Source organism: Polypterus senegalus, chromosome 14 (genome assembly GCF_016835505.1).
Source record: "Polypterus senegalus isolate Bchr_013 chromosome 14, ASM1683550v1, whole genome shotgun sequence".
In the NCBI taxonomy this organism is placed as follows: domain Eukaryota; kingdom Metazoa; phylum Chordata; class Cladistia; order Polypteriformes; family Polypteridae; genus Polypterus; species Polypterus senegalus.
Window position 1 is genome coordinate 131,082,487 of NC_053167.1, and position 13,857 is coordinate 131,096,343.

Genomic DNA, 13,857 nt, shown 5'->3' on the forward strand with positions numbered 1-13,857 from the left:
CTCACTGCCCACCCAGCACCGTGGAGCTCAATTTGCATTTGCCATAGAATACCAGAATTAGCAGGTCCACCACTGGTAGGCGCCCTGTGCTTTTCACAGATGAGAGCAGGTTCACCCTGACCACATGTGACGTGACAGACGTGAAAGGGTCTGGAGAAGCCGTTGAGAACGTTATGCTGCCTGTGACATCGCTCAGCATGACCGGTTTGGTGGGGGGTCACTGATGGTCTGGGGAGGCATACCCATGGAGGGACGCCCAGACCTCTACAGGCTAGACATAGATATCGGGGGCACCACATACCCTTTTCCAGCGACCTCATGACCCCACCATGGTCTCCCAATCCGTCTACTGACTTCATAGGAAGAGTCACCAGAGTCACATGGATGTCACTGCCGGGGTAAGTAAACCTCTCGATGAGGTCGACACTCTCTCTGCAGACAGACACACTGCTGATGGCCGTGCCCAAGAGGTCATTAAAGGCCTGGATCTTTGGTTTTTATCAGGACACTCACAAGCCCAGACATTCAGACTCCTCACTCAGTCTCTCGAGTGCCCCGATCAGAGCCTCCATTGACTCCACGAAGATCACAACATCATCAGCAAAGTCAAGATCCGTGAATCTTTCTTCACCAACAGATGCCCCACAGCCGCTGCACCCCACCACCTTGCCCAACACCCAGTCCATACAAAGAAACTTTGGGAAAGGCAGTTTAAAGAGAGGCCCCCTTTCCAGGTAGGTTGAGCTTACAGTGGGTACCAAAAAGAAGGGGGTCAACACAACACAATGCACAGAACAGAACAGAAGTAATCCTCAATACAATATAATAGTAAAATAAAAATATTACAAGTACAAAGCAGCACTTAACAGTAGATGATGTCACATCATAGGATTTGGATTTGTTTAGTTATTGTTTTGTTATTAAGCGGACTTCACATCATTACTTAAATGTGGTGTCGATGAAGAAGACACTCTTAAATTCATTTGTCATTAACCTCTTCAGCTCTGTCTTGATAGATGACTTGCAGGGCCCTCCATAATGTTTAACACTAAGACACATTTGGCCTTGATCTCACACTCTGCTCCACAGTTTAAAATTACAAATCAAACAATCCAGACGCTGTGAATAAAGTGCACATTGCAGATTAAAATTTAAGGGGATTTGCAGACATTCACACAGCACTTTTCTACGCGGTCCCCCCATCTCAGGTCACCATGATGTTTGTCACACAGCAATGGCAGGTCTGTTAAGGCTGCTGTCATATTTAGTTCTTTGTCGCATATCCCTGACATGCAATGACTTCTTGAAGTCTGTGATTCAAACATTAGCAGGTACTGAGGGTCTTCTCTCCTCTAATACAGCCATCTTCAGCTCCTGCTTGTTTCGGGGGGCTTGTCTCCTCAAGTTTTCTTTTCAGTTGGACTGAAATCGGCTGACTGGCTGGGCCATTCCAGACTTTTCCATTTTTTAGCTTTGATAAACTCCTGTGTGGCCCCAGCAGTGTGTTTGGCTCATTGTCTTGTTGTAGGATAAAACACAGTCCAGTGAGTTTAGGGGCATCTACTGGAACTCGAGCAGATCAGAGGTTTCGCTACACACCTCAGAATTCATTGTATGTCTACTTTCAGCAGTTCCATCATCTATGAAGAGAAGTGTGCCAGGACCGGTCGCAACCATGCATGCCCAAGACATAACACGTCCACCACTGCCATGTTTAACAGATGAGCTGGTCTCATTTGGATCTTGAGCAGTTCCTTGTCATCTCCACACTCTGCCCTCACCATCACTCTGATCAGGTTCATCTTTATCTCGTCTGTCCACAAAACCTTTTCCCAGAATTCTGCAGGCTCTTTGAAGTCCTTTTTCACAAACTGTAATGTGGCCAATTCTGTTTTTGTGGTCTCCATCTTGCAGTGTGTCCTCCTCTGTGTTTCTGTTCATGAAGTCTTCTGCTGATAGTCGTCTCTGACACACACCCATCGGCCTCCTGAAGACTGTCTATGATCTGTCAGACAGGCGTTTGGGGGCTTTTTCTTAACCATAGTGAGGATTCTTCTGTCCTCAGCAGTGGAGGTCTTCCTTGGCCTACCAGTCCCTTTGTGATCACTGAGCCCACCAGTGTGTTCTTTCTTCTTCTTCATATTCCAGACAGTTGATTTTGGTCATTCTAAGGTTTGACAAATGTCTATAATTGTTTTTGTTATTTTGTTTTTCAGCCTCATAATGGTTCCTTTGACTTTCATTGGCACAGCTCTTGTCCAAATATTGAACTACAGATTCCAAAGGGTAGAAGCAAGCTGAGGTACAGTATGTTATAAAGCAAGGAAACCCACCTGAGGAATCCCAAACCCCTGTAATGCCAATTGTTCCAAACATTATGGTGCCCTGTGTGGGGTGCGTGTATTAAAAGTGTTGTCATTTCTACATGGTGTGACAGAAATGTATCCAGCTACCCTTGAGTGAATGTCTGCAATGTGCGCACTCATCACATCTGAACTGTTTGATTTGTAATTTAAAATTGTGTAGCAGAGGGGGAAATCATGGAAAAATGGGTCTTTGACCCAGCAAACATTATGGAGGGCCCCAATGGTGAAATTGTACGGTTTATACCTGGAAACGTGTGTAGCGCTTTGAGCCTGCCTGTACTTAGTGAAGAGTGTGCTATACACAAACTGGCTCAATTATGTGTTAACAACCTGAATGATTTTAATACACAGAACGCGAATAAAAATTGAAAAAACGTTCAGTTTGGGAGGTTAGGGGTGTGAAATGTCCCTGCGCGCTGAAGATCATTTTTGTTGTTCTTTTTATCCCACTGAATGTACAGTACATCCGGAAAGTATTCACAGCGCATCACTTTTTCCACATTTTGTTATGTTACAGCCTTATTCCAAAATGGATTCAATTCATTTTTTTTCCTCAGAATTCTACACACAACACCCCATAATGAAAACGTGAAAAAAGTTTACTTGAGGTTTTTGCAAATTTATTAAAAATAAAAAAATTGAGAAATCACATGTACATAAGTATTCCCAGCCTTTGCCATGAAGCTCCAGATTGAGCTCAAGTGCATCCTGTTTCCCCTGATCATCCCTGAGATGTTTCTGCAGCTTCATTGGAGTCCACCTGTGGTCAATTCAGTTCATTGGACGTGATTTGGAAAGGCACACACCTGTCTATAGAAGGTCCCACAGTTGACAGTTCATGTCAGAGCACAAACCAAGCATGAAGTCAAAGGAATTGTCTGTAGACCTCCGAGACAGGATTGTCTCGAGGCACAAATCTGGGGAAGGTTACAGAAAAATTTCTGCTGCTTTGAAGGTCCCAATGAGCAAAGTGGCCTCCATCATCATAAGTGGAAGAAGTTTGAAACCACCAGGACTCTTCCTAGAGCTGGCCGGCCATCTAAACTGAGAAGAGCCTTAGTCAGGGAGGTGACCAAGAACCCGATGGTCAGTCTGTCAGAGCTCCAGAGGTCCTCTGTGGAGAGGAGAATCTTCCAGAAGGACAACCATCTCTGCAGCAATCCACCAATCAGGCCTGTATGGTAGAGTGGCCAGATGGAAGCCACTCCTTAGTAAAAGGCACATGGCAGCCCGCCTGGAGTTTGCCAAAAGGCACCTGAAGGACTCTCAGACCATGAGAAACAAAATTCTCTGGTCTGATGAGACAAAGATTGAACTCTTTGGTGTGAATGCCAGGCGTCACATTTGGAGGAAACCAGGCACCGCTCATCACCAGGCCAATATCATCCCTACAGTGAAGCATGGTGGTGGCAGCATCATGCTGTGGGGATGGAACTGGGAGACTAGTCAGGATAAAGGGAAAGATGACGTCAGCAATGTACAGAGACATCCTGGATGAAAACCTGCTCCAGAGCGCTCTTGACCTCAGACTGGGGCGACGGTTCATCTTTCAGCAGGACAACGACCCTAAGCACACAGCCAAGATATCAAAGGAGTGGCTTCAGGACAACTCTGTGAATGTCCTTGAGTGGCCCAGCCAGAGCCCAGACTTGAATCCGATTGAACATCTCTGGAGAGATCTTAAAATGGCTGTGCACCGACGCTTCCCATCCAACCTGATGGAGCTTGAGAGGTGCTGCAAAGAGGAATGGGCGAAACTGGCCAAGGATAGGTGTGCCAAGCTTGTGGCATCATATTCAAAAAGACTTGAGGCTGGAATTGCTGCTAAAGGTGCATCGACAAAGTATTGAGCAAAGGCTGGGAATACTTATGTACATGGGATTTCTCAGTTTTTTTATTTTTAATAAATTTGCAAAAACCTCAAGTAAACTTTTTTCAAGTTGTCATTATGGGGTGTTGTGTGTAGAATTCTGAGGAAAAAAATGAATTTAATCCATTTTGGAATAAGGCTGTAACATAACAAAATGTGGAAAAAGTGATGTGCTGTGAATACTTTCCGGATGCACTGTATACTGAGTACGGCACGGTGGCGCGGTGGGTAGCGCTGCTGCCTCGCAGTTAGAAGACCTGGATTTGCTTCTCAGGTCCATGCGTGGAGTTTGCATGTTCTCCCGGTGTCTGCGTGGGTTTCTTCCCACAGTCCAAAGACATGCAGGTTAGGTGCATTGGCAATCCTAAATTGTGCTTGGTGTGTGTGTGTGTCCTGCAGTGGGCTGGCACCCTGTCCGGGATTTGTTCCTGCCTTGCTTCCCTGTGTTGGCTGGGATTGGCTCCAGCAGAACCCCGTGACCCTGTGTTAGGACCTAGTGGGTTGGAAAATGACCGACTGACTGACTGAATGTATACTGATTAGTTTACACGTTTTTCTTTGCTTATTCAGAGTCATCGCTGATCTAAACATTAATTGTTTTACATTCTTCACGAAATAACAAAGATCAGTAGCTGCCCCCATTCTGGCCCGTTATCTCCTACAGCTGTAGTCCGAATGCCCGCCTCGAGCTCGGCGAAGTTATGACTTGACGTCAGTCACACAGACACACGAAAAAAAAAGCGGACATCTCGGGTAACCTTGCACTTGCCGAAGAGTCAACTCTTTCCCATCTTCCACCCTTAAAATAGAACCTTCGACAAAGCCCATTGCATCTAAACAATTTCACAGTATCCTTGGTCCAAAATAAAGAAGATATACCACACGGAGTCCGCACGTCATTTGTGGATGTTGTCTTCGTGTGCTACACGTCCTAAAGCTGCCTGGTCTAAGGGGAAGTGGAATTTTCTTTTTTTATTATTATTTATTCATCTGATTATTGGTATTATTATTACTATTTAGCTTTTCTAAAGATTTGTGCCTTTTTGAAGTGTGCGTGAGGTCGTGATTCATTGACCTGGACGGGGTTGTGTGACCGGCGCCATCTAGCGCTGACTTTTGATATTTTGCCGGTCGAAGCCTGAAAGGTAAGAGGGGCGGCCGGGCGGGCGCTGGAGTCCGCTACGATCGCATGTCTAGGCATTTGTGAGACTGCGCTTCTTTAATAAAGAGCTCGGCTTTATTACGATATTTCATATCACTGCCGTGCAGTTGGAAGCAAGAATAATAGTTATTCGATTAGACTGGTTCAAAGGGCGTTTTTAGATTTTCAGATTATGCTCCGACCTCAGCCTGAGAGATACTGTTAGGTGATATTGAGTTTGCCACTCGATGAACACATCTGTGACAAATGTGCAGCTGCGTACAAATACAGATACACCACCCGGCTTTGGCGGCATTACTCGCCGACATAACTCTTATATTATATTAAGGCTCGGTTAAGGTATGCCGCAGAACAGAAGGACGTTCAAGATAAAGCGTAAGGAAACCGTTATGGACAAGACAATGAACAATATTTAATAATTTGAAATAGAGTAGAGTCAGGGCTTATGGGGCCTTATAGGCACGAAGGACTCTCAAGTTTTTAATGTTTGTCTTACCTGATGTCGCCACACAAAATGTATGACGCTAATCGAATTTGTAAAACTTAAAAAAAAATGAATCCGCCCTATACATATTAGGCAAACCCGTTTAGTAAAGATGAACATTCTAGAAAGGACAAAACTCTGAATTCTCCATGTTGTATTTTAACGGAAATAAAATGATATTAAAAATGAAATGAAAACACAAATATAGAATAGTGAATCTTTTACACGAATTCACCTTTAAGACATTGTGAATTTCGCACTTTAAAGATATTTGTGATGGGTACAGAAATTCAGCCGCGTTCTTGGAGGCAAACCCAGTTAATGCCATGACGAACACGATTCTTAAAAAGATTCGCGTTCTGAATGAATACACACGAGGATATATTGTAGTAATAGTACCGCTTATTGCACACCTCGAAATAATATTTCTATTGCACAAATCCGTATTCTGACCTTCTGGTGTAGTGTTTGTTCATTCATTCATTCAGATACTCAGACCCCCGTTCATTTATAGTGCGGGGGGCTGGAGATCAGTGCCAGCGTGCGCGAGTTAGCAACCACAATAGTTGTATTATTATATTATATTATATTATATTATATTATATTGCTCTTCTTTTTGTTCTACAGCACTCAGACCCTATGCCTGCAGCATCGGTTGCAAAAGAGAAGTTACCAATTCTGGACTAGACGTCAGTCCAATTCAGACCACAAACCGAATTAATTTATGAGCGGTAATTTATTAATAGACGTTATGATGTGACAAAAAAACGGAGTGCCTGAGTAAAAAACAATCGTGTAAAAGGAGAACGTGCTTAGCTTCACACAGAGACTTAGCTGGGAGTGGAAAAAAGATTTCATATTATATTATATTATATTATATTATATTATATTATATTATATTATATTATATTATATTATAGTTACGGAGAAGCTGGACCCTGTCCTAGCAAGCATTGGGTGCAAGGCAGGAACAATCCAATATTATATTATATTATATTATATTATATTATATTATATTATATTATTATTTGTAAAGAAGATGATCCTGAACTGAATTCTTCTGAATTTTTCCATCCATGCGTCATGCACTGGCCTAATCCAAGTCAGGTGTCACGTGGGGTGAATGCCAGCAAAACAGAAATCAACACCAACATGACAGTAGCTATTAGCACAGGATGCAAAAGCTGTTTTATACTTATTAATTATTATTATTATTATTATTATTATTATTATTATTATTATTATTCTATTATCATCATCATTTAGAAAACCTGCAAATTCTACAACCTAATCCTGAAAGGTTATTCATTCCTTAATTAAAGAGCCCAATTAATCTTTTAAAAGGGTCACAATGAGGGAGGACATCAAACCCAGAGAATGAAATATGTTAATTGCAAATTAATATAATATAATATAATATAATATAATATAATATAATATAATATAATATAATATAATCCCATTCAGTTTTGGTGTCATATTCTGGAAGCCTTTAGGTTACAACTGGCTGAAAGGTTTACATTACAGCTTGTCCTAGAGCACCAAGTCCATGTCATTGTCCACTCACACACACACACACACACACACACACACACACACACACACACACACACACACACACACTACCTGAGGGCCAACCTAGTATTGTCAAATAACCTCACACACACATCTAAGGGGATGTCTGAAGAAAACTGGAATACCCAGAGAAAAACCCATACTGACACCGGGAGAACAAGCAAATTCCACAAGGACAGTTACTGTTGAATATGTAGTGGTTCCTCAGACTGATTCCATAGTGGAACCATTTTTGGTATCGGTAAGAACCATCCACATGAAGGTTCCAGAAAAAGCCTTTATTTACTTAGATCAGTAAGTGGTCCCATAAATAGCCATGAAGAGATGATAACAGGTTTCCAAATACCAGTGAGCTCCTGATTTCAAAAGGATTCTTGCTGCACACAACAACACAGGCTCAGTTCAGGTTTTCTTGACCTATTGTGTTCTGCATGGCTGCCTACTGGATATTAAAGATTTCTGTTTTATCCAAATGTTGGAAACCTTTTCAAAAATCAAGGAACCACTTTGATAAATGAACCTTAATGAAATGGATCTTTGATAAACAGTGGATTCATGGGAAAGCACACAACCCAATAAAGGTCCATTAAAGAACCTTTATTTTTTGTCATATAATATAATATAATATAATATAATATAATATAATATAATATAATATAATATAATATAATATATTGGGTTGTTCCTGCCTTGCACCTAATGCTTGCTGAGATAGGCTCCAGCTTCTGTGATGCTGTATTCTGAATAAGTGGGTTTGAAAAATATGATATAATATCATATAATATAAGTAAGGTGAATGTTTCAGTAACCATCCAATATTTGAAATATTAATAAAATCCATTGTGAGGCACTCCTTGCAATTACTTTGTAACAACACATTTTTAAGTATCCAGTTCACACTTTAATTTGGATAAAGCACTTTCCTTTGCTGATGGCTCTGATTTTACTATCATTTTCCCTCTCCTATCAACGCACATCATTTATCAAGAAAAACGAAACCTAAAACACAACTCACTATATCATGTAAGCAGCCAAGGTTTAAAAGCGTTTCGCTGCTTGCAATTTAAGAAAAGCGCAGTTTTAACACGAAATTCTACCGACCGTTATTTTAAAAAAGCACCCAAAGTACAAACTTCAGCAAACCGTCGCTCCTTTCGTGGTCTATTAATACGTTTTTATTGTTCCTAGTTCTACATTTTTCTCTTGACGTCAGCCGCCCATTAGTTAGGTGTTTCTTTCTTTAACTTTTCCTGTGACCGTAAAAAAATGGCACGCATTGGCCAGCACGCATCAATCACGGAGGTATGCCCAGCCTAACTGTGCCGTGACAGTAGTTATTGCAGAAATGCACAAAGACATGTTAGTCTAATTTTTTTAAGCAGAAAAGAATCGTTGTGGAATGAGACCCTGTTATCCGATGTCACAGAGAAGCCCTAGATCAGCGACTTCTTGAGTCCGAAAGTGAATTCTAGAGACCCCTTTCTCTTTTCCCATGGGTATCAGTTAAATATAGCAGTAGCCCTTGTGTTACACAAATCATCTGCCATTTGCTGTTTGTGTAAAACTGATTAGCCAGACACAACTGTGAAACTACGTGCTACTTTTATAGCTGCAACATATAAACATTTTTAGAAGCCTTCAGTTTTTCTTGTAAGAAGATATTAGGCGGCCTTTCCATGTAGGGGTCTAATCTTGGATCTCACATGTGATATGAGATATATAATGCCATGAAGCAAGATCGCTCGCTCTTTCAGTGTCAAATGATTTTTTTTTTTTAACTTGCAAAGTTATTTTTACCTTTCAAAATACACCTAATTACATCGTGTATCCCGTTTAACTTCAGACTGAGTGTCCATAAGCTGTGGCCACATGTTTACCCAGTAGGCGATAATATTTACCGGACGGTGAAACAGCTTTCAAAGCTCGATGAAATCATTTGAGGCCAGTGAAAGACGAGCATTGGAGCTAAACACGAGCTGTTACATAACCGGAAATTCCATAATATCAATTTATACTCGGTCACTATTTGAGTTCTATATATGTATTATTCATTTAGGTCAATTAATTACTCGGGCACTTAACTGCAACATTAATAGGCTTCGTCTGCGCACGTGAATAGCGCGTCATTAGCCTAAAAGGCACGCGTGAGAACGAGAAGCGAAAATAAAAGACGGACAGACAGACAGACAGGTAGATAGATAGATAGATAGATAGATAGATAGATAGATAGATAGACAGATAGATAGATAGATAGATATGAAGGGTGCTATATATGAAAGAGCAGGCGAGTTCGTTTATCTTTCAAGCCGCATTATACGACAATTGCATATGATATTAACTTTATATTTTTTTATATTATAACTGCGGTGAAAATAAATATTGTTTTGCTTTCCTAAAATACATATGCATATAATTTGTTCAGTTTTAATCATACTGAAAGAGAAATGTAAACCCTTAATTGACGCCTGATTTAATTAAACCATGAACTTTTTTCTTTATAAAGAGAACATATTTATGTGCTACATGCAAATATCCCGTAAATGCGAACATTCTTTTGATTTGATCAATAAAATACAATTTTCACTATCTGTTACATGCCAGTTCAATTAAAGAAAAAATACCTTTAAAAAACAAAACAAAAAAAAAACCAAAAAAAAAAAAAAAAAACCTCGCATGAATCCTTTTATAGACAGTACAGTGAAACAGAACCGATGCGTGACGCGTTCTTTTTCTACTATTACTATTAACGGGTTCATTGAACCTATAAAATAGGACTTAAAATTGTAAAATTCACCTTATTACTATTTTTCAGTTAACGATCAGTTAAATTTGCAAACAGATTGAGTTTTTTTTGTTTTGATATTAATACACACACACACACACATGCACATATATACGTGCAAACAGTATACTGTTTTTCAGTCAGAGAACAAAAGTGCATAAAAGCATTAAGAATGGCGCAGCGAAAGAGCCAGAATGGAGCGGGTAATTGTAAACATTTAAGTTAACTTTGTGTTTTTTTTGTTTTTTATCAAATAGCTTCTTACGGTTCAATTTCAATGTGTTAGCTTGGACCTCTAAACACTACGAATGATATTTGCTTATTTAAATATAATAGCAATAATATAAAAAGATCTGCACCATAGTGCCGCGGCGATTGGTTCAGAGATCAAAGAACATAATACGTTATCAATTTTCTTGTAATTTGGGCCAATGGCTTTTTTTTTTAAATTAGAAATATTAAACTGCTAAACATGCAATAAGCTTGTACTATAAAGTCGTATTTATTACAGTAAGACGAAATTTATAGGTTTATAATCAGTATATTATAAAAAATTAAAGAAATTGTCAATTTATTTAAATATTTTTATTAAGTACAGTGATTACCAATAAACTAAATATATTCATATGCAGGTACACGGTGATAGTTTAATACAAAATGTTAAGGGAACATAACTGACACATTTATTTACATTTGGCAATATTCAGTATTTCAATAGATAGATAGATAGATAGATAGATAGAGATAATAAATGCACTATATATTAGATGTTAAAGGCTCTATATGATAGATATTAAAGGCACTATAAGATAGATGAAAAGCTACCCTTGTCGACCGAGTTAACTTGTCACAAAATAAAAAAAATCTATCAAGTGCAGCATATTAGATAGATAGATAGATAGATAAAAAAGCACAATATAATTAATAGATAGATAGGAAAGACACAATATAATTATTAGATAGATAGATTAGATAGATAGATATATAGATAAAAAAGCACAATGTAATTAATAGATAGATAGATAGATGAATAGATAGGAAAGGCACTATATAATTATTAGATACAGTAAAACGCACTATAAAAAAGATGGATCAATAAATAAGAGTATCTTTGATTTTAAAATGACTAGTATATGCACATTTCTGTATGGTGTGATAATATAGTTGCACAAACATAAATGTAAAAAAACGAAAAAGCATAATTCAAAAAAAAAAAAACTAATTGTAAAATAAAGCAATTCATTTGGTTGCCTTGATTTAGTCTTTTGGACATGTAAGAAAATATTAAATGAGATCTACGCAGTGTCATCAATCGGCGACATTTCAGTGGGTTCACATTAGCCATTGTAACTATTTCACGTTTTATTGCTCGCGCCGAAGTAAATTTAGCTTTTGATATAAAGAACTGGAAAAATTAGGTCATTTTCAAAATTTATTAACAAAGTTTATCCAGTGTACAACACAATAGAGCTACATTTGGAATACATATATTTCATTTTATATAAACAGATGTCTGTAATCATAATAGAATAGTTTTTTTTTATTTTATAAAACAAAACAAATTGGTATTTAAATTGCAGTTCTTAGTGATAATGGTGAGTCGTCAAACTAAACAAAAGACGGGGCCTCCAGGGACAACTGTTAAACAGTTCAAAAATATATAAATGATAATAGTGATATAAATTTCAGAAAAGTAAATCGGTTCATTTGTACAAATATTTACAAATATTACCTGTACAGAAAGCATTCCTTTTTATTTAACTTTAATGACATTGGCTACCTTAACGCAGTCAAAGTCCAGTGCTTTTTTTGCTCTCACTTTTGAACGACATCAGCGCGGTGTCATTGGGACGGCCACTTGGAGACCGCTGCCGTGGAAGCAGAGGGCAGAAACTGTCCAGAGATGATATTGGTCGGGACGCTGATGATGGGGGCAATGGCCGCAGAGGTCCGGCTTAATGACAGCGGCTGTGCACTTAGCAGGGCGGACTGAACAGTCACCGGGGGTCGCAGAAAAGTTTGTGCGCTAGACGATGTGCTGGCCACTCCAATGATGTTCTCTATACTGAACGAATGTCTGCTGGACGGCTCCGATTTGATTAGCGACGAGGTGCTCAGGCTGTTGAGCTGCAGCTGAAGGCCGGGGCTCAGCTGGGAGTTAAAAGCCTTTCTGTTGAGCTCCGCCGATGGCAATAGTGGGACCGCAGGAGGGAGCATAGGGCCGACCGGGGGGATGTAGGGATACTGTAAGGCTGCCGGGTGGGTGTAAGCCGCCGGGTGAATGCCGTAGTGACGCCCATACGGGCTGCCCAGGCTGTAAGCCCCGAAACTCTGCATCATCAGCGCAGTCTGGTCTCGCAGTACGTCCTGCTGGGGGTGCCGCTTGAACCTTTTTCTCCGCCGAAGAAAGCTGCCGTTGTCAAACATGTCTTCGGACTGGGGGTCCAGGGTCCAGTAGTTGCCCTTTCCAGGATTGCCGGGTTCCCGGGGGATCTTTACGAAGCAGTCATTCAGGGATAGGTTGTGCCTGATGGAGTTTTGCCAGGCGGGGAACTTCTCTCTGTAATAAGGAAAGCGGTTGCTGATGAACTCGCAGATGCCACTAAGGGTCAGTTTTTTCTGTGGACTTTGCAGGATGGCCATGGTGATGAGAGCTATATAAGAGTAAGGCGGTTTTACCAGGCTGTTCTTAGGTTTGTTTTGCAGGGGCCCCGAAGTGCCGTCCTGGTGCCCATCTGCTTTGGAGTCTCCTTCAATGCCGCTACCCTCACAGGAAGGGCTCCCTGCCAGCTCTTTAATCGCCACCTCCTCCACCTCGTCGCCGCGATCGTGGCTTTCACAGTCGCTGTCTCGGTCCAAGGCTTCATCTCCTTCTCCCACCACATCGATGTCCACATCTTCGGCGGTAAGGACCGTCTGACCGGACATGTCGGCGCTGCTACTGCTACTGCTGCTGCTGCCAGAGAGGGTCATCACAGCCGTTTTTACTGAAGCACAACCAAAGGTGAGTAAGTAAACGCGTCCAGTTCCAGGCAGAGGTGGACACACCACCAGCTCTATTTTAGCGGCTTAGCGCAGCCAGCGATGAAAACTTCCCTTCAACTTTAACGCTGTTAATTAATACTTCTTTTGTGGCGCTATACTCTCATGCCAAAAAGCCCAAAACAAACATACATTCCAAATATTTTAGAGCGTGGAGTAGGGGCGAAAAAAAAAGTTGTCGCCGCCGTTGGAAAGCCGCTTTTAAGGACTGCCTGATAGATTACTTTTTCAGTTAAAGATATACTACCACGCGTGTCACGTGACGGCGTGACGTCAGCTCCCCCGCTGTCAAACCGTGAACACTCGAGTTATCCGAGAGGTTTGTCAACAAAAGGGACAACAGCAAAAACTACTCGCTGCCTACATCCGCGCATAATTCATCCGTCCCGGGACCTCCAGGGGTGCAGCGACAGGGAGAACCAGCTAGGGAGACCGGGCTGCCAAGCAAAGCATGCAAAGGCGTTTTAAGATCTCCGTTTCCGCGAAACTACGGCGTCTTTAATCTGAACAGCGGGACTGTGCAGTGTTAGACAGGCAAAAAAAAATATATATATATATATATATATATTATATATA

The 13,857-nt window shown here is 40.7% G+C and overlaps 1 protein-coding gene across 1 annotated transcript; it reads right to left on the reverse strand.

The window, feature by feature from the left end:
• Nucleotides 1-12,058: 12,058 nt before the first annotated feature.
• On the reverse strand, nt 12,059-13,642 carry foxd3 (forkhead box D3). The gene has a single exon (XM_039735240.1). The coding sequence runs from the start codon at nt 13,210-13,212 to the stop codon at nt 12,082-12,084; it is 1,131 nt and encodes a 376-aa protein (XP_039591174.1). The 5' UTR covers nt 13,213-13,642; the 3' UTR covers nt 12,059-12,081.
• Between the last annotated feature and the right edge of the window lie 215 nt (nt 13,643-13,857).